General features: G+C 36.5%; 2 protein-coding genes across 15 annotated transcripts in view; one reads left to right on the forward strand and one right to left on the reverse strand.

Annotated features, from left to right (window-relative positions):
* LOC105471493 (inner mitochondrial membrane peptidase subunit 1) overlaps nt 1–24,200 on the forward strand; it is a 90,971-nt gene that overhangs the window by 65,952 nt on the left and 819 nt on the right. For all 13 annotated transcript variants that reach the window (XM_011723973.2, XM_011723971.3, XM_071074935.1 and 10 more), the window contains one exon: nt 23,847–23,957. In XM_011723973.2, coding sequence (XP_011722275.1) covers nt 23,847–23,957 — 111 coding nt within the window. The remainder of the gene's footprint in view (nt 1–23,846; nt 23,958–24,200) is intronic.
* The window catches only part of LOC105471495 (DnaJ heat shock protein family (Hsp40) member C24), a 59,696-nt gene continuing 54,823 nt past the window's right edge, over nt 19,328–24,200 (reverse strand). For both annotated transcript variants that reach the window (XM_011723978.3, XM_011723976.3), the window contains one exon: nt 19,328–23,288. In XM_011723978.3, the coding sequence (XP_011722280.1) occupies nt 23,185–23,288 (104 nt within the window). In that variant the 3' untranslated portion in view covers nt 19,328–23,184. The remainder of the gene's footprint in view (nt 23,289–24,200) is intronic.

Consider the following 24,200-nt stretch of genomic DNA (forward strand, 5'->3'; position numbering starts at 1 on the left):
TTAGAAAAATCATGTTTTTACTTTTATCTGAGGGCTACTAAAGATATCTGGCTATTTAATTTAAAGGTTTTTGGCTGTCTTTGATACCATAGATGTCAGCGTTATACACAAAAGGTGAAACATTGTTCACCAAATAATAATCCATTACCACAGCAGAGTGATGGGAGGTGACTAAGGAATGTAGTTATTTCTTATGTTTTTCTTTGTGAATTGTAGAGTATGTTAATAACATCATTATTACTGGCAGAAATGTAAGAAGTAGAGACAATTTTACATTTCAGAAAGAACTGATTAAGTGTTATTAGGATGTACTGGTGGTATAGTGTATTAAAAGGAGAACTTGGAAATGTAACAATATGGTAATAATAAAGCTATTTTACAGTGTATTAGATAATATTTAAATAAAACTGATGGACAACCTAAGAAACAATCTTACTAATTAGCATTACAAAATGGTCACTTTATATAGTTAACACTAATAGTCGTTTAATGAATACTGTGTATTTAGGTTATAGTTCAAATCCCTGAATATTCTAAATGCTGTCTTTCTATTTGTTTAAATGTCATTTCCCTTAGCTAAAAGTCAACCATCTGGTCTTCTATTACCACTTGTATTACAAACAGAAAAAAGTACTCCTCTGTAGAGAGAGGAATCATCAGATTGAAAGGGCTTGTGTATTATAAGCTGCTGATATACTAAATCCTTATGTCATTTAAATAGAAGAACTGCCTAATAATGTCACTTATTACAACTAGGGTATCTAAATAAGCGACTTGTTTTTTGCAGACTATAGTGATAAAAACCTGTGCCACACATCCATTTCTCAGCAACGGCTCCTAGGATAATCAATCATGGCATACTGCTAATGCCTTGATTGCAGCTGATATGGAGGAAATATGTTTACTCTTTTGCTAAAGTGAAGTTCACTGCGGAGGTGACGTGACTTTTTCATTCTATAGCTAACACGATTCTGAAGATAAATTTCACTCATTGTTTACAAGTCTGAAGTGTTTTTGTTCAGATGTCAACACTAAAGAATAATCTTTGAGGCTCCTTGACTTAGTGTTTTCTGATGTGTTCTCTGAACATTTTCAGAATAATTTTAGCTTAGTTTAACAGTAATATGTAGTTTATAAGAATCCTATTTTGTAGTAGTATATTTTACTTTCATATGTTTGAAAAGATGTATATATGAAGATCAGCATTTCTATTGAAAGAGTAGCAGGTTGTCCAGAAATTTGTATGTGTTGCTCACCTAGAAATATTTTTTTTTTGTAATGATAAATACAATATGGTATTTGCATAGAATAAATAAATACATCTGTAAGACAGAATAGAGAATCCACATTCATGTATATATATGAAAATCCATGTGTGACAAAATTATTTCATTCAGATGTCTTGGAGAATTTAACAAAATAATTTCAACTCACTAGTGAAAAGATGGACTTGTTTATATATGCCTTTAGAAAATTTGATTAATATTAAAAATTAACTCAGGATTGTACATCCTCAGATATCTTATAGTATGATAAAAATAACTATTAAGACAAAAGTATTACAAACATATAGGGAAATATGTTTATAATTTTGGGATTGTAAAGTTTTCAGAGACAAACAACTTGGAAGCCATAACAAACAGCATTATAAGTGAGATCTCTTAAAATTTAAACATTTCTGCAGGGCACGGTGGCTCACGCCTGTAATCCTAGCATACTGTGAGGCCAAGGCAGGTGGATCACCTGAGGTCAGGAGTTCCAGACCAGCCTGGCCAACATGATGAAACTCCATCTCTACTAAAAATACAAAAATTAGCCAGGTATAGTGGCACTCACCTGTAATCTCAGCTGCTTGGGAGGCTGAAGCAGGAGAATCTCTTGAACCCTGGAGGTGGAGGTTGCAGTGAGCTGAGATCATGCCACTGCACTCCAGCCTGGGCAACAGAGTGAGACTCTTGTCTCAAAAAAAATAAAAAATAAAAAAAAATAAAAACTTCTATTATTCAAGTGCCATGAAACACAATGTTAAAAAACAAGTAATATCATGAGAAAAAATATTTAAAATAATATAAAATAATTAATACCTACAATATGTAATTCTTGTAATTCAGTATTGAAGAAACAGACAAATTAGAAACAGGAAAAGATATGTGAACAACTTACAGAAAATAAACACAATGATTAGCATGAATCGTTTTTAGTTAGTAGTCAATAAATTGAGTTGTTTTTTTACTATCAGATTGTCAAAAATGTGGCCAAAAACCTGAGGCTACCTAGTGAGGATGTTAGAGAGAGGATAAGAGTATTCCTAAAAATGACTCTTGGAATATAAATTGATAGAGCCTCTTCATGCAGGAGCCAATATAAGAAAACAAAATAAGAAAATATAATCTAACAGAAAACAGGAAAAAAGTTGAAGAAGCAAACAAAACTAAAATGGCAGAAATAAAACAAATGTCATTATTGTAAAATGTACTAGTTATGTTCCAATTTTAAAGGATAAAGACCATCTTTTAATTATTTTCTTTTAGATTAAAGGGTTGAACAGTTTTCCTCCAGAACTTTGAGTCTATTGTTCTGAAGTTTTCTGAGACTTAGTGTTGACGCTAGAATGGTGATGGTCTGATTTTGGTTCTTTTTTTTTTTTTTTTTTTTAATTTATTTATTATTATTATACTTTAAGTTGTAGGGTACATGTGCATAACGTGCAGGTTTGTTACATATGTATACTTGTGCCATGTTGGTGTGCTGCACCCATCAACTCATCATTTACATCAGGTATAACTCCCAATGCAATCCCTCCCCCTCCCCCCTCCCCATGATAGGCCCCTGTGTGTGATGTTCCCCTTCCTGAGTCCAAGTGATCACATTGTTCAGTTCCCACCTATGAGTGAGAACATGCGGTGTTTGGTTTTCTGTTCTTGTGATAGTTTGCTAAGAATGGTGGTTTCCAGCTGCATCCATGTCCCTACAAAGGACGCAAACTCATCCTTTTTGATGGCTGCATAGTATTCCATGGTGTATATGTGCCACATTTTCTTAATCCAATCTGTCACTGATGGACATTTGGGTTGATTCCAAGTCTTTGCTATTGTGAATAGTGCTGCAATAAACATACGTGTGCATGTGTCTTTATAGCAGCATAATTTATAATCCTTTGGGTATATACCCAGTAATGGGATGGCTGGGTCATATGGTACATCTAGTTCTAGATCCTTGAGGAATCGCCATACTGTTTTCCAGAATGGTTGAACTAGTTTACAATCCCACCAACAGTGTAAAAGTGTTCCTATTTCTCCACATCCTCTCCAGCACCTGTTGTTTCCTGACTTTTGAATGATCGCCATTCTAACTGGTGTGAGATGGTATCTCATTGTGGTTTTGATTTGCATTTCTCTGATGGCCAGTGATGATGAGCATTTTTTCCTGTGTCTGTTGGCTGTATGAATGTCTTCTTTTGAGAAATGTCTGTTCATATCCTTTGCCCACTTTTTGATGGGGTTGTTTGTTTTTTTCTTGTAAATTTGTTGGAGTTCTTTGTAGGTTCTGGATATTAGCCCTTTGTCAGATGAGTAGATTGCAAAAATTTTCTCCCATTCTGTAGGTTGCCTGTTCACTCTGATGGTAGTTTCTTTTGCTGTGCAGAAGCTCTTTAATTTAATGAGATCCCATTTGTCAATTTTGGCTTTTGCTGCCGTTGCTTTTGGTGTTTTAGACATGAAGTCTTTGCCCATCCCTATGCCCTGTATGGTACTACCTAGGTTTTCCTCTAGGATTTTTATGGTATTAGGTCTAACATTTAAGTCTCTAATCCATCTTGAATTAATTTTCGTATAAGGAGTAAGGAAAGGATCCAGTTTCAGCTTTCTACTTATGGCTAGCCAATTTTCCCAGCACCATTTATTAAATAGGGAATCCTTTCCCCATTTCTTGTTTCTCTCAGGTTTGTCAAAGATCAGATGGCTGTAGATGTGTGGTATTATTTCTGTGGACTCTGTTCTGTTCCATTGGTCTATATCTCTGTTTTGGTACCAGTACCATGCTGTTTTGGTTACTGTAGCCTTGTAGTATAGTTTGAAGTCAGGTAGCGTGATGCCTCCAGCTTTGTTCTTTTGACTTAGGATTGTCTTGGAGATGCGGGGTCTTTTTTGGTTCCATATGAACTTTAAAGTAGTTTTTTCCAATTCTGTGAAGAAAGTCATTGGTAGCTTGATGGGGATGGCATTGAATCTATAAATTACCTTGGGCAGTATGGCCATTTTCATGATATTGATTCTTCCTATTCATGAGCATGGTATGTTCTTCCATTTGTTTGTGTCCTCTTTTATTTCACTGAGCAGTGGTTTGTAGTTCTCCTTGAAGAGGTCCTTTACATCCCTTGTAAGTTGGATTCCTAGGTATTTTATTCTCTTTGAAGCAATTGTGAATGGAAGTTCATTCCTGATTTGGCTCTCTGTTTGTCTGTTACTGGTGTATAAGAATGCTTGTGATTTTTGCACATTAATTTTGTATCCTGAGACTTTGCTGAAGTTGCTTATCAGCTTAAGGAGATTTTGGGCTGAGACAATGGGGTTTTCTAAATATACAATCATGTCATCTGCAAACAGGGACAGTTTGACTTCTTCTTTTCCTAACTGAATACCCTTGATTTCTTTCTCTTGCCTAATTGCCCTAGCCAGAACTTCCAACACTATGTTGAATAGGAGTGGTGAGAGAGGGCATCCCTGTTTTGTGCCAGTTTTCAAAGGGAATTTTTCCAGTTTTTGCCCATACAGTATGATATTGGCTGTGGGTTTGTCATAAATAGCTGTTATTATTTTGAGGTACGTTCCATCAATACCGAATTTATTGAGCGTTTTTAGCATGAAGGGCTGTTGAATTTTGTCAAAAGCCTTTTCTGCATCTATTGAGATAATCATGTGGTTCTTGTCTTTGGTTCTGTTTATATGCTGGATTATGTTTATTGATTTGCGAATGATGAACCAGCCTTGCATCCCAGGGATGAAGCCCACTTGATCATGGTGGATAAGCTTTTTGATGTGTTGCTGAATCTGGTTTGCCAGTATTTTATTGAGGATTTTTGCATCGATGTTCATCAGGGATATTGGTCTAAAATTCTCTTTTTTTGTTGTGTCTCTGCCAGGCTTTGGTATCAGGATGATGTTGGCCTCATAAAATGAGTTAGGGAGGATTCCCTCTTTTTCTATTGATTGGAATAGTTGCAGAAGGAATGGTACCAACTCCTCCTTGTACCTCTGGTAGAATTCAGCTGTGAATCCATCTGGTCCTGGACTTTTTTTGGTTGGTAAACTATTAATTATTGCCTCAATTTCAGAGCCTGCTATTGGTCTATTCAGGGATTCCACTTCTTCCTGGTTTAGTCTTGGAAGAGTGTAAGTGTCCAGGAAATTATCCATTTCTTCTAGATTTTCCAGTTTATTTGCGTAGAGGTGTTTATAGTATTCTCTGATGGTAGTTTGTATTTCTGTGGGGTCGGTGGTGATATCCCCTTTATCATTTTTAATTGCGTCGATTTGATTCTTCTCTCTTTTCTTCTTTATTAGTCTTGCTAGTGGTCTGTCAATTTTGTTGATCTTTTCAAAAAACCAACTCCTGGATTCATTGATTTTTTGGAGGGTTTTTTGTGTGTCTATCTCCTTCAGTTCTGCTCTGATCTTAGTTATTTCTAGCCTTCTGCTAGCTTTCGAATGTGTTTGCTCTTGCTTCTCTAGTTCTTTTAATTGTGATGTTAGAGTGTCAATTTTAGATCTTTCCTGCTTTCTCTTGTGGGCATTTAGTGCTATAAATTTCCCTCTACACACTGCTTTAAATGTGTCCCAGAGATTCTGGTATGTTGTATCTTTGTTCTCATTGGTTTCAAAGAACATCTTTATTTCTGCCTTCATTTCGTTATGTACCCAGTAGTCATTCAGGAGCAGGTTGTTCAGTTTCCATGTAGTTGAGCGGTTTTGATTGAGTTTCTTAGTCCTGAGTTCTAGTTTGATTGCACTGTGGTCTGAGAGACAGTTTGTTATAATTTCTGTTCTTGTACATTTGCTGAGGAGTGCTTTACTTCCAATTACGTGGTCGATTTTGGAGTAAGTATGATGTGGTGCTGAGAAGAATGTATATTCTGTTGATTTGGGGTGGAGAGTTCTATAGATGTCTATTAGGTCTGCTTGCTGCAGAGATGAGTTCAATTCCTGGATATCCTTGTTAACTTTCTGTCTCGTTGATCTGTGTAATGTTGACAGTGGAGTGTTGAAGTCTCCCATTATTATTGTATGGGAGTCTAAATCTCTTTGTAAGTCTCTAAGGACTTGCTTGATGAATCTGGGTGCTCCTGTATTGGGTGCATATATATTTAGGATAGTTAGCTCTTCCTGTTGAATTGATCCCTTTACCATTATGTAATGGCCTTCTTTGTCTCTTTTGATCTTTGATGGTTTAAAGTCTGTTTTATCAGAGACTAGTATTGCAACCCCCGCTTTTTTTTGTTCTCCATTTGCTTGGTAAATCTTCCTCCATCCCTTTATTTTGAGCCTATGTATGTCTCTGCGTGTGAGATGGGTCTCCTGAATACAGCAGACTGATGGGTCTTGACTCTTTATCCAGTTTGCCAGTCTATGTCTTTTAATTGGAGCATTTAGTCCATTTACATTTAAGGTTAATATTGTTATGTGTGAACTTGATCCTGCCATTATGATATTAACTGGTTATTTTGCTCGTTAGTTGATGCAGTTTCTTCCTAGCCTCGATGGTCTTTACATTTTGGCATGTTTTTGCAATAGCTGGTACCGGTTGTTCCTTTCCATGTTTAGTGCTTCCTTCAAGGTCTCTTGTAAGGCAGGCCTGATGGTGACAAAATCTCTAAGCATTTGCTTATCTGTAAAGGATTTTATTTCTCCTTCACTTATGAAACTTAGTTTGGCTGGATATGAAATTCTGGGTTGAAAATTCTTTTCTTTAAGAATGTTGAATATTGGCCCCCACTCTCTTCTGGCTTGTAGAGTTTCTACCGAGAGATCTGCTGTTAGTCTGATGGGCTTCCCTTTGTGGGTAACCCGACCTTTCTCTCTGGCTGCCCTTAAGATTTTTTCCTTCATTTCAACTTTGGTGAATCTGGCAATTATGTGTCTTGGAGTTGCTCTTCTCGAGGAGTATCTTTGTGGCGTTCTCTGTATTTCCTGGATTTGAATGTTGGCCTGCCCTACTAGGTTGGGGAAGTTCTCCTGGATGATATCCTGAAGAGTGTTTTCCAACTTGGTTCCATTTTCCCCCTCACTTTCAGGCACCCCAATCAGACGTAGATTTGGTCTTTTTACATAATCCCATACTTCTTGCAGGCTTTGTTCATTTCTTTTTCTTCTTTTTTCTTTGGTTTCTCTTCTCGCTTCATTTCATTCATTTGATCCTCAATCGCAGATACTCTTTCTTCCAGTTGATCGAGTCGGTTACTGAAGCTTGTGCATTTGTCACGTATTTCTCGTGTCATGGTTTTCATCTCTTTCATTTCGTTTTTGACTTTCTTTGCATTAATTACTCTAGCCATCAATTCTTCCACTTTTTTTTCAAGATTTTTAGTTTCTTTGCGCTGGGTACGTAATTCCTCCTTTAGCTCTGAGAAATTTGATGGACTGAAGCCTTCTTCTCTCATCTCGTCAAAGTCATTCTCCGTCCAGCTTTGATCCGTTGCTGGCGATGAGCTGCGCTCCTTTGCCGGGGGAGATGCGCTCTTATTTTTTGAATTTCCAGCTTTTCTGCCCTGCTTTTTCCCCATCTTTGTGGTTTTATCTGCCTCTGGTCTTTGATGATGGTGATGTACTGATGGGGTTTTGGTGTAGGTGTCCTTCCTGTTTGATAGTTTTCCTTCTAACAGTCAGGACCCTCAGCTGTAGGTCTGTTGGAGATTGCTTGAGGTCCACTCCAGACCCTGTTTGCCTGGGTATCAGCAGCAGAGGCTGCAGAAGATAGAATATTTCTGAACAGCGAGTGTACCTGTCTGATTCTTGCTTTGGAAGCTTCCTCTCAGGGGTGTACTCCACCCTGTGAGGTGTGGGGTGTCAGACTGCCCCTAGTGGGGGATGTCTCCCAGTTAGGCTACTCAGGGGTCAGGGACCCACTTGAGCAGGGAGTCTGTCCCTTCTCAGATCTCAACCTCCGTGTTGGGAGATCCACTGCTCTCTTCAAAGCTGTCAGACAGAGTCGTTTGCATCTGCAGAGGTTTCGGCTGTGTTTGTTATTGCCCTGTCCCCAGAGGTGGAGTCTACAGAGACAGGCAGGTTTCCTTGAGCTGCTGTGAGCTCCACCCACTTCGAGCTTCCCAGCAGCTTTGTTTACCTACTTAAGCCTCAGCAATGGCGGGCGCCCCTCCCCCAGCCTTGCTGCTGCCTTGCCGGTAGATCACAGACTGCTGTGCTAGCAATGAGGGAGGCTCCGTGGGTGTGGGACCCTCCCGGCCAGGTGTGGGATATGATCTCCTGGTGTGCCTGTTTGCTTAAAGCACAGTATTGGGGTGGGAGTTACCCGATTTTCCAGGTGTTGTGTGTCTCAGTTCCCCTGGCTAGGAAAAGGGATTCCCTTCCCCCTTGCGCTTCCCAGGTGAGGCAATGCCTCGCCCTGCTTCAGCTCTCGCTGGTGGCGCTGCAGCAGCTGACCAGCACTGATCGTCCGGCACTCCCCAGTGAGATGAACCCAGTACCTCAGTTGAAAATGCAGAAATCACCGGTCTTCTGTGTCGCTCGCGCTGGGAGTTGGAGACTGGAGCTGTTCCTATTCGGTCATCTTGCTCCGCCCGCGAAATATTTTAAGCACTCAAAAGTTAGAAAGTTGGTGCCATTGGTATGAATCTAGAGAGGCAGGATACAGTTGAGTAAAATGAAAATATTATATGTATTTTTACCTGCAAGTTATGTGGGACTTCTGTACTTTAAAGTTGCTTCAAAGTCGTTTGCAGAAATTAAAGAACAAAATTTGTTTTTAACACAGGTGTTCCGTGTAAGCATCTGTACCAGACTCCAAACTCTGTTGGTAATAAGGACAATATATTCCAAGTGTTATGTGGCTTCCTAATCTAAAACAATCTTTTTTATTTATTTATTTATTTTCTTTCAGAGTCAGAGTCTCACTCTGTCACCCACGTTGGAGTGCAGTGTACAATCTCGGCTCACTGTAACCTCTGCCTTGCAGGTTCAAGGAATTCTCCTGCCTCAGCCTCCTGAGTAGCTGAGTAGCGTTTGCCACCATGCCCAGCTAATTTTTGTATTTTTAGTAGAGGCATGGTTTCACCATGTTGGGCAGGGTGATCTCAAACTCCTGACCTCAAGTGATCCGTCTGCTTCGGCCTCCCAAAGTGCTGGGATTACAGGCATGAGCCACCGCACCCGGATGCTAAAAGAGTCTTTACTAGGTCTGCTGGAAAAACTGCTGTTGAGTGGGTGAAATATATTCAACTCTTTTGGAATAAGCAAGTAAATGAAGTTTTGATGTTATCACTTTGGGTAATTAAAATTTGACAGGTTTTTGTGAACAACTTCATCTTAGCCCATAAAAGTATTCTCACCAAACCAAACAATCCTCTACTTGAAACAAGAATGAAAAAGAGGAAAAACAGATATAAAAGCAGATATGCATATTATAAAATAGCTAAAGATATTAAATTAGCAAGAAAATATTGGCATTACAAGTTATTGCACTGCCAACCTGGACGTTAGAGTGTTTTCCTCCTGGGATAGAATTTTCATAATTACTTTAAGAAAATGTATAAATCACTTAGTATGGCACAGCTAGTGCTTGTATCCAACTAAACACAAATGCAGAGCTAACAAGGAAAGGAGACTAAGCAGTATTTAACAAAGTACTTAAAATTATAGGTGATTTAAAATTCTTGGATGCAACTTAAGATTCTCATCTACTTTGTGTACATTATTTATGATTCTTGAAAGCAAGAAGGATTAGAGAAACCTTCTGTTGTCTAAAGAGACTTGAAATTTGACCTGACTTCCCAGTGTTAGGAAAGTCAAAGTAGGTCTAGGGACACAGACTGAGACTGATAATGGACTTCTGACCCCAGACCAATCCCAGCACTCACACATCTTCCTTAATGAGGCTGCCTCAGAAGTGGCCAGACCACTGGACTTGGGAGGGGGGACATCTAAGGGAAGACTGAGAGAGACTTAAATAACTTTCAGGAGGCTATAGGAGTATACAAAATTTGCCAGACATTAGCCTCTCAACTTTCTTTTTTGATGTGTGCATTCATTAGTTCCACAGACACTGAGCACTTACTTGAGGGCCCGTACACATTAGGGTAGTCATCTTTGCCCCAGCAACACCAATAGAACTTTCTGAAATAATGGAAATATCCTGTATCTGTGCTGTCCGATGTGGTAGTTACTAGACACACATGGCTGTTGAGCACATGAAGCATGGCTAGTGTATCTGAGGAACTGAATTCTTAATTTTATGTAATTATAAAATTTAGATAGCCACATATATGACTAGTGGCTGCCATATTGGACATTGTAACTTCAGGGGGTTATAGTTAAGTTGGAGGAATAGACAAAATTACAGTATGGTATGATAGAATTATGCACAAGGTGCTTTGATAAGACACAAGGATATTTATCCAGACTGGGTTAGATGGGATTATTCCAGAATGGGAAGGTGAAACCTGAGTTGAAGTTTTAAAAGGTAAGTAGGAGTTAGTCAAAGCACGCAGCCTATTCTGAAGGCCTAGAAGTGAGTATAGCATTGTGCTTTTGGGCAACTGCCAAAGGTAAGAGTTCCAGTGTATGGCGCATATAGTAGGAGAGATGAGTAGTAAGAAGAGATAAAAATGAAAGGTAGAAGCCAAGCATGGTAGTCTGTTACGTGAGAGGATGGCTTGAACCCAGGAGCTCAAAGTCAACCTGGGCAATATAGCAAGACCCATCCCTAAAAATAATAAGTAAACAAGGCTCAGTTCCTTTTATGTTTCAAGCAGGGGAATAACATGATCAGGCTTAATTTTTATTTAGTTTCTGTGGGGCCATTCTGATGTTCCTGTAGACTAATAGAGGATGGCTAGGATTAGGAGAGCCTGGAGGCAGAGAGACCAGTTAATAGGCTGTGAGTGAGGCATAACTGAAATAATAACACTGAGAATAGAAAGAAATACAAAGATTGCAGAAAGATTAAGGAAATAATCTAGACAAGATTGGATGCTGGAAGAAAGGGAATTGAAGGGCTTAAAAATAACACCCAAGTTGTTGGTTTTTGCCACAGGGTGGGTGGTACAATAAAATAGGATTGTTGGGGGAGATGTTAATTTGGGAAATGGAAAGAAGATATATAAAATTTTGGACAAGTGTAGAAGTCTATTAATATGATTAAGGTAGATTATATTTTAAATTAATACTGTGGCAATTAAATTTTATAGCAAGTAGCAAAAAAGTACCGCTTTCCCCAGATGACATCTGGATGCTTTGCTATTCCCTCCTTGATGTCCATATTCTGTTTCTGTCTCCTAGTCCAAACAGTGTTTTGATGAGCTTAGCCCTAGATCATTCTTACTTTTTAAAGATCTTCAGCTATTCTCTTTGTATCATGCATCATCACTAAAAAATGCCATCTGTCTCGTGCCACTGCACTCCAGCCTGGGCAATAGAGTGAGACTCTGTCTCAAAAAAAAAAAAAGTCATCTGTCATCCACCTGCCTAATTTGCAATTTTGTATTCGCAAAGGTAGATTTTATTCTAAATAATCTGCTGGGTTTGGTACATTAGAGTTGTGTTTTGATGAGTAAAACACAAGCAGGAGAAGTGTCTGTCAAATATATTCAACAATGCCTGTTTCTAAAAAAAAAAGCATCAGTAACATCAAGTACAAAAAGACCTACATATTTAATTTTAGTCATTTCTTTTTGCAGTATGGCAGTCTTTCTACTGGTAATCTATTTCGAATACCCTTTCAGATATAAATCTGTTTTTCTAGCCAGTCTCTATATTAACCAGCTATGCACAGCAACAACAGGAGATTGAAAAGAGTTACAGAGATTCATCTGTAGCAATAAATCCATATAGGATGAGTTTGGATTTTAGGAAGAATTAAGTGGAGTGCTAGGAATAAAACTTTTGGTGGAAACATATTAGTACATATTGTGTACAGTATGCATCTGATTTACTGTTTAGAACTTTTTCTGAGAGCATGAGAAAACTCATTATTGTAATACTTACCACCATTTTCTACTACACTCTGAAATACCCTTTGTTGAATTAAGCTGGGCTCATCCTCTGGAAGGAGAGCAAGTATATAGACCAAGCTGTATTAAAGTGAAAGTGCAGAGATAGTCTTAGAATGAGAATATAAAGTGCTTCTTTTAAATCCGAATCTCAAAATAGCAGGTAACATTGTATTTACAAAGAGACAGAGGTAAAAGACTGGGACAATAGTATTGGGAGGCGTGGATAGAAAGGCCTATAAACTGGCTTCGGTCCCAACCCTCTTCTCCATCTCCTACGTTCTGACTAGTTGGTAAATGGTTCTAAAGAAGTGGATGCTTGATAAGGGCATAAGCATTCAATATTTAATAAACATTGCTTGATGAACATGCCCATTTAAGTTCGAGACCAGCATAGTGAAACCCCGTTTCTACTAAAAATACAAAAATTAGCCAGGCGTGGTGGCACGCGCCTGTAATCCCAGCTACTCTTGAGGCTGAGGCAGGGGAATCACTTGAACCCAGGTGGCGGAAGTTGCAGTGAGCCAAGATCGCGCCATGGCACTCCAGCCTGGGCAACAGAGGAAGACTCCGTCTCAGAAAAAAAAAAAAAAGAATAGAAATGTTAGTTTTTACTGCTAATCTAGGATGACTTTATCGTAAAAACTGAATTTCGTTAAATTAGGTGGCATAATTGATGTGGTACTTACTCATAATTAATGTACATTTTTAATTATATTGGATTCAAGTCGAAGACTTGGGTAACACCAGAGCTATATAATTGAATATAGTGTAAAAGAAAATAACCAGAAACATAAAGTAAAATAGCAAAGCACAGTTAACTTTGCAGAGATCTGGGTAGACTGCCTAGGAAACCAGGGACAAAGAAAGCCCAATAGACATAATTCACACTGGCAGATGTGGCAGCTGCTAGTAAGTGCTCTTATTGACTGCTTCCTGGGTGCCAGAAGTCTTGTTTCATTTGATTCTCATAGTATTTCTGTAAGGTATTAGTCTCAGTTGTATAGATGAGGTTTAAATAACTTGCCCAAGGTGCTTACCTAGTATGCAGAGCTGTGTTTGGAACTCAGGACTGTGTGTGACTGTGTGGACTGTATTTTTAACCACTATCCTAAACAACCCACCAGAGGTTACTATTGAGGCTAGATGGAGGTATTGAGAGCTGAGGGAAAAAATGAAAGAGCTTATCTTGCAATCGCAACGAGAATGAGCAAGTCAAGCCTTAGACTAAGCTGTAAACCTACTCAGCAGGGAGAAGCTCAATGAAAGAGAACCTGTTAGTAAAAAGCATACGCCTTACTCAAGCCCCAGTGCTATAGGTGTAGCCTACTGAAACTTTTGTGTAAATTCCTTTTTGGTGATGACTGGCTATGAATGTAAGGTGGCACCATTTTTAAGGAGGGAAGGGCAATAACAGTTCCCAGCAATGTAGATAGGATAGCAATGAGGCTGAATTTTAAAAGGGAGAAAAGGAAGCAGGACCACATAGAAATAGTACATATTAAAATAGTTAGTGTATTAACTATTCTGTGCCCGGTCCCTATAATCCCTTTATCATGCATCTAGCATTTGGAAACACTTCTATCAGGACTCCAGATACTCCTCTGCCTTAATTAGCTCAGGTAGACAGAATGTGGGCAAGTAGTTAGGGCAAGGAGAATGACAATGAAAGTAAGTAAAACTGTTCCTTGAGTTTGTTTTGAGAGATATCCAGAACTGACATTTGAGACACTCCCGTTTTTAAAAATTAAAGATTAATGTTTTCTCAACTTGGTGTTCTAAAAGTCTCTTCTATTTATTGTATCTCAGAATTTAATTCTTCACTTTTTTTACATGTGTTTTTGTATATAGCTTCTGCTGGCATTACAGGAAGGGTTAACAACGATTTACTGATGGTGCTTCCAATTTTGCTGTTACATGACTCAAACAAATTGGGTTTTATGATATCTTTTTAGAACAATATTAATAAATTATTCATTTTCAAATATTATCTCTAGTAGTTTGTGTGCATAGGATCTTACTATGGCCACACTTTGGTTACATAAGTCATGATTAAGCAGAATATACAGTGGTCACATAGGAGGTGTAGTAACTTGATACTGCTTTCTCGTAAGATAGTAAGATAAAAAACAATTACATAGTATTAATTATTGGACTAAAATCACATCTTTTGAATGTACATTCATCATATAGACTTTTTTCATAGGCAAGGGAATTATGCATTTTATAGCCCACTGATTATTCCATTAAGCACAAAATCTTTGAAACACATGCTAAATGGAATACTTTTGAGACTAGAGTATTGTTGATTTATCACTGTCATTTGTTTTTACTAAATAGAAGCAAAAAAAGACTATCTGATTGCTTTCATAAATGTGTGCACTTTTTCTTGTACATTACAGGAAAATGAAAAAATAATCATTAAAAAAAATTCTAAAAACTTTGTTCCTCACCTTGCCTCATAATTTATGTTTGTTTATTTCAGACTATTGTTTTGTTGTCTTTACAGTTATTTTAGAACCATTAAAGATGTATGAGCAATAGGGCCAATGCAGACCCTACCATTGCTGGTTGTAAACAATAAAATATATGGCAAATAAAGTGTTAATTAAAAAGTCTGTTCTTAGGATTTTCTGGTTTTTGAAACTTTTGAAGGTCAAACATACAAATATTTTTTAGCCAGAACTTTTCTTAATTAGATGTTATTTGCCTCATCAAATAAATGAATTTGATTGCAGTTTAGTAAATGTGTTATTTGATATTGTGGACGCTTTCATCAGATTTCACTTGAATCAAGAAAGGTAACACCTGTGGATTGCCTCACAAAAGCCTCTTTTGTTAAATGGACACCCGCAGGGCATGAGGCAATTACATTTGTTGCTTGTGCTAAAAAGGAGGTACTTAACTAGACCTCAGTAAATATAGCTGAGAACTAGAGGCTTGATTCTTTTGTCCAGCCCCGAGATTAGGTTTTATCATGGCTCAGGAAGTAAACCTCTGACGTCGAAAGGAAAAACAAGAATGATTTAAAGGTCCCTTCATGCCTTAAAATTTAGCTGTAAAGTTAGCAATATCTCAGACACATGGAGAATTCAGGTTTCGGCAAAATTAAAACAGTTTATGGCATTCATGAAAACATATATTCATATATTCAGTCTTATGCATTCATTCAAAATGGCATGGCATATTTACAAGAGTACAAAATTAATCCAACTGAAAAATTTTGATTATGAGACGTAGTGAACAAAGACAGAGCATTAGGGATTTCCATTTTGGGCCATTTGCAAAACATTTAATAGAAATGTGTTTATTAGAGTGGTTTTCAGCCTTAGTTGTAAAGTTAACATAGCTTTTAAAAAAACATTATGTCTCTGTGAGCACAAAAAAGGAAGGAAAAATACATGTTAATCTACCATTTTATCCTGTTCATATTTTATTATTATAATATTGCTATAGAATTCTTTTTTCTATTATCTGGTTTGAATTTTCAACTTACTGACAACTAGTAGCTTAATCTAACAGACCATAACTGTGTTTAAAGTTAGAAAGAAAATGTTTATTCTGTACCTTGCCTCATTCCATATCAGAAAAGTCAGGTGTTGTGTTTCAGACCCAAACCAAAAAATATGTTTTACTGTATGTTTGTTAAAATGTGTTCTTGGCTAGATTAATATTTTAGTCATCTATAGATTTGATGACAGTACTGTGAATTGTATAGTGCAAGTCATTTACTTGTACTATACAAAGAAGCATGTCCTACTATATGGATTAGAGGTTAGGTTAACTCTCCACACTACCAAAGACAAAAAAAAAAAAAAAAAAAGCCCAACGCGGAAACACCTTTTAAAAAAATTCAACATGCTCCCCCTAACCTGCATCATGAAGGATGATGCTCCCTTTTAAAAGTATGAACATCACCAAAAGGGTTAAGCAGTTTGTATTTTAAGACACACATACACATATATTTCTGTGTATATATACATATATATACTTTAAGTTACTTGAATAGTATGCACTGATCATAAAAAATGTTTATTTTGAAATATATATTTAAAAAATTTTACAATTATACACATTGCCCTGCAACTTATTTTTTTCACTGACTATCTCATGGAAATCTTTCCATTAGTTTTATGTATTTATTTTTACTGGCTGTTTATTAATAGATAAAAGAAAGATACTCTATTTAACCTTTGCCTACTGAGGAACATTTATACCATTGCCAGTCTTGAGATGCAGAAAATACCACAGTGAATTTCCTTGTTTGTAAATAATTGCCTGCTGAGTTTGGCAAATCTTTTCCGGAGATTTTGATAGGGAAAGGGTAAAACAACATAAAGGAGATGCCACTGAAGGGGATGCAAGATGGAGATGCTAAAGCACACTTCACCAAAATTTTAGTCTTCACTGAAATGATTCTCTTTATATTGTTCCAAGTATGCTAAAAAACACATATTTTAAGGCTGGGCGCAGTGGCTCATGCGTGTAATCCCAGTACTTGGGGAGGCTGAGGCAGGCTGATCTCTTGAGGCCAGGAGTTTGAGATCAGCCTGGCCAACATGTTGAAACCCCATCTCTACTAAAAATACAAAAATTAGGTGGGCATGGTGGTACATGTCTGTAATCCTCACTACTCGGGAGGCTGAGGCAGGGGAATCACTTGAGCCCGGGAGGCAGAGGTTGCAGTGAGCCAAGATCGCACCACTGCACTCCAGCCTGGGCGACAGAGTAACATTTTGTCTCAAAAAAAAATTTTTTTTTAATTATGTAATTTGAACATCTGCTTCTGGCAGTGATGGAATAACTGGTCATGAACTTGCCCTCCTGCCATAAAAAACTAGAAAACTGGACAAAAATACGTGAAACAACTGTTTTAATACATTGCATAGCAGGCAGTATGAAACTGATCCTTGAGAGAAAGGAAACAAAATGAGCCTCCACTTGCCCCAACTTCTATCTTAAAGCAGTTTTCAGACAACAGTGCAAGGAAAGCAAAGCACAGGTGGTCTTGCTGAGTTGAGACAAAGACTGGGGTACAGGTATGCTTAAGTGGTTGGGATTTATAAATCCGACTACCATGAAGGAAAGAGCTACAGAAAGATCTCCAGAAATCTACGTAGATATTCCCTTGGCTTTTGGGCTCAATACTAAATTGTGCCTGCTTATGGTGAAACTTAAAGAGACTGAGTAATGAATGACTACTGGGGAGCTTTAAATCAAAAAAGTCCCATAACTCACACAGAGCTGAGAGACATTTGTGTTCTGACCAGCCAGCGTGGACAGATATTGTTGATATCCAGAACATTCAGTAGAGACTCTGGAAAAATCAAGCCTTAGTAGTAGGACTAAAATAGCCCTTAAGATAAAATGTAAGATAGAGACCCAACCTAGCAGGCTTACAAACAAGGCTTGAAAGGAATAAGGTGACTGCCGCTAACTTAACTACCTCACAGAAACCAGACTCCCTCAACATTCGACACTCTATAAAAACAGACAACAAAATCTACTCAGCAAATGAGTGTTCAGTTTTATCAGAAATTACCACATATGTGAAGAAGCAGGAAAATGTAACACATAATCAAAAGTAAATCAGTTAAATAGACCCATAAATGACAGAAATTATGGAACTAGCAGAGAAGCACTCTAAAACACCAATTCTAACTATTTTTTGAGGATTTAGAGGCGATGAACATATTGAGAAAGTAAATGGTATAAGAAAGAACCAAATGTAATTTTTAGAGCTTAAGAATACATTTGGTAGTCTTTACAGTAGTAGATTAGAAACTACAAAAGAAAAGTTCTGGGAATTTGAAGACAGCAATGAAAAGTATACAAGCTGAAGGAAAGAAAAAAGTCTGGAAAAAAATAAAAAGAATAACCCATAGGACAAGTCAAACAGATTAACATGAAGGCTATGGAAGCCCCAGGGTAGTGGGTAGAAGAGAAGTTGATCTATACATTTTTTTCCAATTTTGTTCAAAATGATAAATCAGAGATCCAAGAAGTACAGAAAGAAGTTCTGGCCAAATAAATACAAAGAAAATCAAACCAGGGAAGACAGAGAAAATCTTAAAAACCACCAGAGAAAAATATATTACATACAACTGAGAATAAGGAATTTCTGCTGATCTATTATAAAAAACAGCAAGAAGAAAACAAAATGAAGTCTTTAAAGTTTTAAGTGGGGAAACACTGTCAATCCAGAATTCTGTATTCACTGGTAAGGATGAAAATATGCTGTTGCAAAATTCTTTCCTTTATTACCTTACATGAAGTGGTGTAATATGTGAAGATAGTTATACCTTAAGAAAAGGTGGACTGTAATTAATGATGCATATTGTAAACCCTGGAGTAACAACTTCAAGAATAAGATCTATATTAAATATGGCAACCGAATAAACAAAATGAAATTCAGAAAAATAATCCAATAGAAAGGAGGAAAAAAGGAAACAAAAACAGATGCAACAGATACTTCACATGTCAGAGGTTATCTCAAAATGGTTCACATACCTAACCAAAGCTAAAGCTATAAAATTTGTAGAATATAGTATAATATGTTCATAATTTGGGGGCAGGTAAAGATTTCTTAGGACACCAAAAGGATAAAACACAATAGGAAAAAAATTATGAATTGGACCTCAGCAACATTAAAAACCGTTGCTTGTCAAAACATCATTTAAAAAGATGCAGACTGGGAGAAAATATTTGCAATCCCATCAAAGGACTTGTATCCATGGTAAATAAAGGACTGGTAAAATGAATAAGAAGATAACCTATTTTTTAAATGGCCAAAATATTTTAATAGATACTTCATGAAAGATAATACTAGAATGTACAATGGAAAAATGCCTTCATCAGAGAAGTGCAAATTAAAACCACAATTTAATATCCTTCACCTACTAGAATGGCAAAACATTTAAAAACTGATAATACCAAGTGCTGGAGAGGTAGTGGAACAGGAACACAGTCATACATTGGTTGTTGGGAGTATATAATAGTATCACTTTGAAAAAGTTTGGTAGTTTCTTTAAGGTTAAACATAGACTTACTGATGGCCCAGAAATTCCACCCTTAGATATTTACTGAAAAGAAATAAGACTTGTACAGGACTGTTCAGAGTGCTTTATTTTTACTAGCGCCAAACTGCAAACAACCCAAGTATCCACCTCCAGGTTCATAGATAAACATTGTGGTTTACAGTGGAATACTCAGAAGTAAAAAATGAATGACTTCTACATACAACATAGATTAATCATAAAATCTTGCTAAGCCAAAGAAGGCAGACACAAAATAGGTACTTTGTAATTCCATTTATATGAAATTAAGCAACAGGCACAACTACTCTCTAGGAACAGAAAGCAGATCACTGGTTGACTGGGTCTAGGCATGGCAATAGGAAACTGACTACAAAGGAACAGAAGGGAACTTTTCAGCATAGAAGAAACATCCTGTATCATTGTGGTTGTGGTTAGATGGGTATGTACATTTTTCAAAACTTGTGTCAAAACTTAAAACAGGTGCATTTTACTGTAAATAAAATATACCTCTATAAGTTGATTTTTAAAGTAAGATGAAGTATTCACTCTTTTCCCCCATACCAAAAATAATTATATTTTTAAAAGGAGGAGTAATTGCAAACGTAATTTTTTGTACCGGTAAACTGAGCATGGGTTGAGCATCCCTAAGCTGAATATATGAAATCCAATATGCTCCAAAATCTGAAACTTTTTGAGTGCCTGTGTGATGCCACAAGTGGAAAATTCCACATATGACTTCACATGACAAGTCATAGTCAAAACACAGTCAAAACTTTGTTCCTTGGACAAATTATAAATATTGTATAAAATTACCTTCAGGCTATGTGTATAAGGTATATATGAAACATAAATGGATTTCATGTTTAGACTTGGGTCTCTTCCCCTGGATATCTCATATATATGCAAATATTCCAAAATCTAAATATCTGAAACCTGAAACACTTCTGGTCTCTAGCATTTCAGATAAGAGATACTCAACCTGTAATTTATAGAGGTGGATCAGCAAAGGTGACTGCTTTGATTTTAAATGATCTGTACTTGGAGGTTTTCTTGTTTATAGAGATCTTGTTAGATTAAAGGTAACATCAGTGATACAGCTGTTTCCTTGATTTGTGTACTTTACATCAAGTGTTGTCTGTGAGATGTAGGCATTATCCCTTTACTGTAAATGGATGCATGGTCATTAACGTGTATGGATTTCAGATAACGAGGAGTTAGCATGTCTCATATTTGAACCTATTTCTTTTTTTTCTTGACTAAATATCAAATTTAGTACTTCACAGGTTATTTTAAGTATCAAATGAAAGGCTCCTGGTGATATGGTCTAGGTTTTTTTTTTTTTTTAGATGATTACTTTCTGTAGTTGTTAATTATATTACTCCACTGATGGTTGGGCCTGTTGGCTCACGCCTGTAATCCCACCACCTTGGGAGGCCAAAGTGGGTGGGTTGCTTGAGGTCAGGAGTTCAAGACCAGCCTGGCCAACGTGGTGAAACCCTGTCTCTACTTAAATAGAAAAATTAGCTGGGTGTGGTGGTGGGTACCTCTAATCCCAGCTACTTGGAAGGCTGAGGCAGAATTGCTTGAACCCAGGAGGTGGAAGTTACAGTGAGCTGAGATCGCGCCACTGCACTCCAGCCTGGGTGACAGAGCAAGACTCCGTTTCAAAAAAAAAAAAATTACTCCAGAGATGATACTTCATCGTACATCGCTAATTTGAAAGACACTCAGGTCATAACTGCTACAGAAGTGACCTAGCTAATGGCAGTTATCATTGTGCTTTCAGAGAATTTCTACTTACAAGTATTTAACCACCAGCAAATATTTGAGTTCCACTTTTGGTTTAGGTACTGTAAATAATTAAAATCATCTTTTAAAAAGCATATGGATATAAAAGTAAATACTGTATAAAAAACTAAAAACTTTGTGAAACATAAATATAAAAGACAAAAAACAGATTGGGAAAAGTATTTGTGATAAATGTATTAATCCTGTCTGTATTATAGAAGAAATACACGTAGATAGCACAATTGAGATCCCAAAGACTAATATATGCAAAAGTAGGCACAGACTATTCACTGGATATTAAATGCAATCAGAAAACACACAGAATATTCTACACTGCCAACAATCAAATAAATGCACAGAAAAATATTACCAAGGTATTAAATTAGTTATTATTTACAAAAATAAAAATTCATCCAAGCCTTACAACCATTTGTCAGGATGTACTCCCAAAGAATAAAATAGTTAAATGTAAAAGAGGAAACCATGAGACCTTTCTAACAAAGACTCAGAATTCAGAAAACGTGAAAGCAAAGGCTGATAAGAGAAATGAAAAACTGGGGATATTTGCTCTTTGTACCACAAAGGGCTAATCTCCCTAGTATTTAAAGAGTGCTTATGAAATGAAGGGAAAAAAATATTAACCCAGTAGCCAAATGGCAAAAGACATGCAAAAATATATCACAGAGAAGGAACTAAACACCTCTTAAACACGAAAAGAGATTCAGCCTCACTCATAAGACAAAGGTATCATTTTTCGCCAAGCATATTGGCAAAAATCTATTAGGTTGGTGCAAAAGTAATTGTGGTTTTTGCCATTAAATTTATTTTGGAGCAAAAACTGCAGTTATTTTTGCACCAAACTGTAATGTAATAAAAGTCATTAACACTCAAAAAAGTAAAATCATGGCATTACTGTCTGTTGGTTTATTCTGATATAAAATAGTAAAAACTGACAGAAAAGGCAAGCAGGTTAAAAATAATAATAAAGGTTATCATATAGGGCCCCAAGCAAGACTGACTTTATATGTTAAGAGCTGGAAACAGTCAGGTTGGTATGGGCAGGCAAGTTTAGGGAAAGCTTTATGAGAAGATGGAATGTATAAACCACAGATCCTGGTTTACCGTCAATGGGATGGTCAAACAAAGATATCCCTAGATTGTTGGTATGTTGCCTTATTAGTTTGTAGAATGTTTTTCTTTTACTTTTACTGGTGTCTATAACTACATGGTTTTATTTATTCATTTACATTACCTGTTTTTAGAACTCAGGAAAAAACACATTTTAGGGAGAAACCATGGACATTTAAACATGAAAGATGTTCACCTTATAGCTTCATCAAAGTAATGCTTCAGAATGTTTATTACATATGGCTTTTCCAAATTCACTATTTTGTTCCTTTTTTGATGACTGTGATGTACACACTTTTCTACTAGAGCAGTCTTATGCTTTACTGCACATATGTCTATTTTATTAGATAGCAAAGAAGTAGCCTTGCTATTGGCCCTTGGACAAACTAGTTCCAGTAATAATAATAAAAGTGAATGATCATATATTTTCTGACATTCTTTCAGTAAACTTATATCCTTTTTCTACAAATAGATTTAACATTTAAATGTATCTAAATGCAGAGTTAATTTGGAGGTTTTTGGCAAATATTTGTACGTAAGACCTTCCAGAATCTTAAAATCGCTTATGTAAGTGAAATTCAAATTTTACATTCTTGTATACATTTACTTTTCAAGAAAGTAATTTGTGATTAAAAAAAGAGTTGCATTATCTCTTACTAAACCCGGTAGTGATATTTTTCTTCATAAAAGGTTTACAAGTAAAACCAGTCAAATTAGTGAAAATAAATTCCTTCCCCATATATAGATCATTTTGGTCTGGTCAATAATTCAACTGTCTTAGGTAACAAAACTGTAAAATAAAAACTTTTAAAAAGCAATTTTAAAGATTGTTTCTGGAAAGTAAGTTTTTTAGTTTACATTGAACAGATAGTAATAGGCAAATGTCTCATATTGCAGGCGGCTTTAAAAAAAAAAAGCAACATATTCTGTTCTAAATATGATTGTCACTGAGTAGAAATCTTGTAATTTACCAGTTTATACATAGAACATTATAGGAGATAGTCTTTTCATTTAGGAGAAGGTCACCATCATTAATTTTACAACTGATGATTTTATAATAGGTCCTTCTGGTTCTTCATGGTCATTATTGAAGTATAATGCATTGAAGATATGGCCTGTACAAAGGCAGAACAGGGATCTTAATTAGAATTCTGACAAGCCCACTCCAATAAAATGATGAGATTATTTGTAATTGATGTCACAATCAATTACCATTTAGTTCATGAGCATTCTAATAGGTCTGGCCTTGGTATTGGCCCCAGGATGTTGCTGAGTGAGTGGCTGCCCTGCTTATGCTGTTATTGAGACATAAGGGCACATTTTCAGTCAGCATCCTAATGACCTGTTTTGAAGTCTATTAAATTAATGACCCTGTCACACTGTTTTGATCTCTTATAACCTCAGTTTGGGGTTTGTATAACAAATTAATATTTGGGAACCATATGATGAAAAAAGATAGGTTTTTAAAAAAGTTGAAACCTTTGATATTTAGTAAAAGTTATTTTATTGTGCAAGAAATAAAAGCAAAAATGCAATATTAGGATTTGTATCTCTTCTATAAAAGAGAACCTTAGGACATTTCTCCCTACCTCTGAATGACATGCTTTTTAATTATAGTACCCAAATTAGGTTTTATCTTTTTTAAAGGGGCTGCATTTCTTCTCTAATTCTAGGTGCCAATGGGTCATGTTTGGTTAGAAGGTGATAATCTACAGAATTCTACAGATTCCAGATACTATGGACCTATTCCATATGGTCTAATAAGAGGACGAATCTTCTTTAAGGTACCATTTTCTGCTTAAAATGTAAGGTTTATTTTCTGAGCTAGAAAAAAAGTTTCTCTCAAAATGATCTCTGAAATCTTCAGACTGTCAGTGTACTTAACTGTTGCACTGAATATATTTTATGAATCTGTTGGCTTTAACTTAATAGCCATATGCAGACTTATTCCTCCATTGCCCCGGCTCCCATAAAGATAATAATAAAATTCAAACTACCTTAGCTATAGCCTAAGAAAATTTTAATTT

The sequence above is a fragment of the Macaca nemestrina genome, chromosome 12, assembly GCF_043159975.1.
Source record: "Macaca nemestrina isolate mMacNem1 chromosome 12, mMacNem.hap1, whole genome shotgun sequence".
In the NCBI taxonomy this organism is placed as follows: domain Eukaryota; kingdom Metazoa; phylum Chordata; class Mammalia; order Primates; family Cercopithecidae; genus Macaca; species Macaca nemestrina.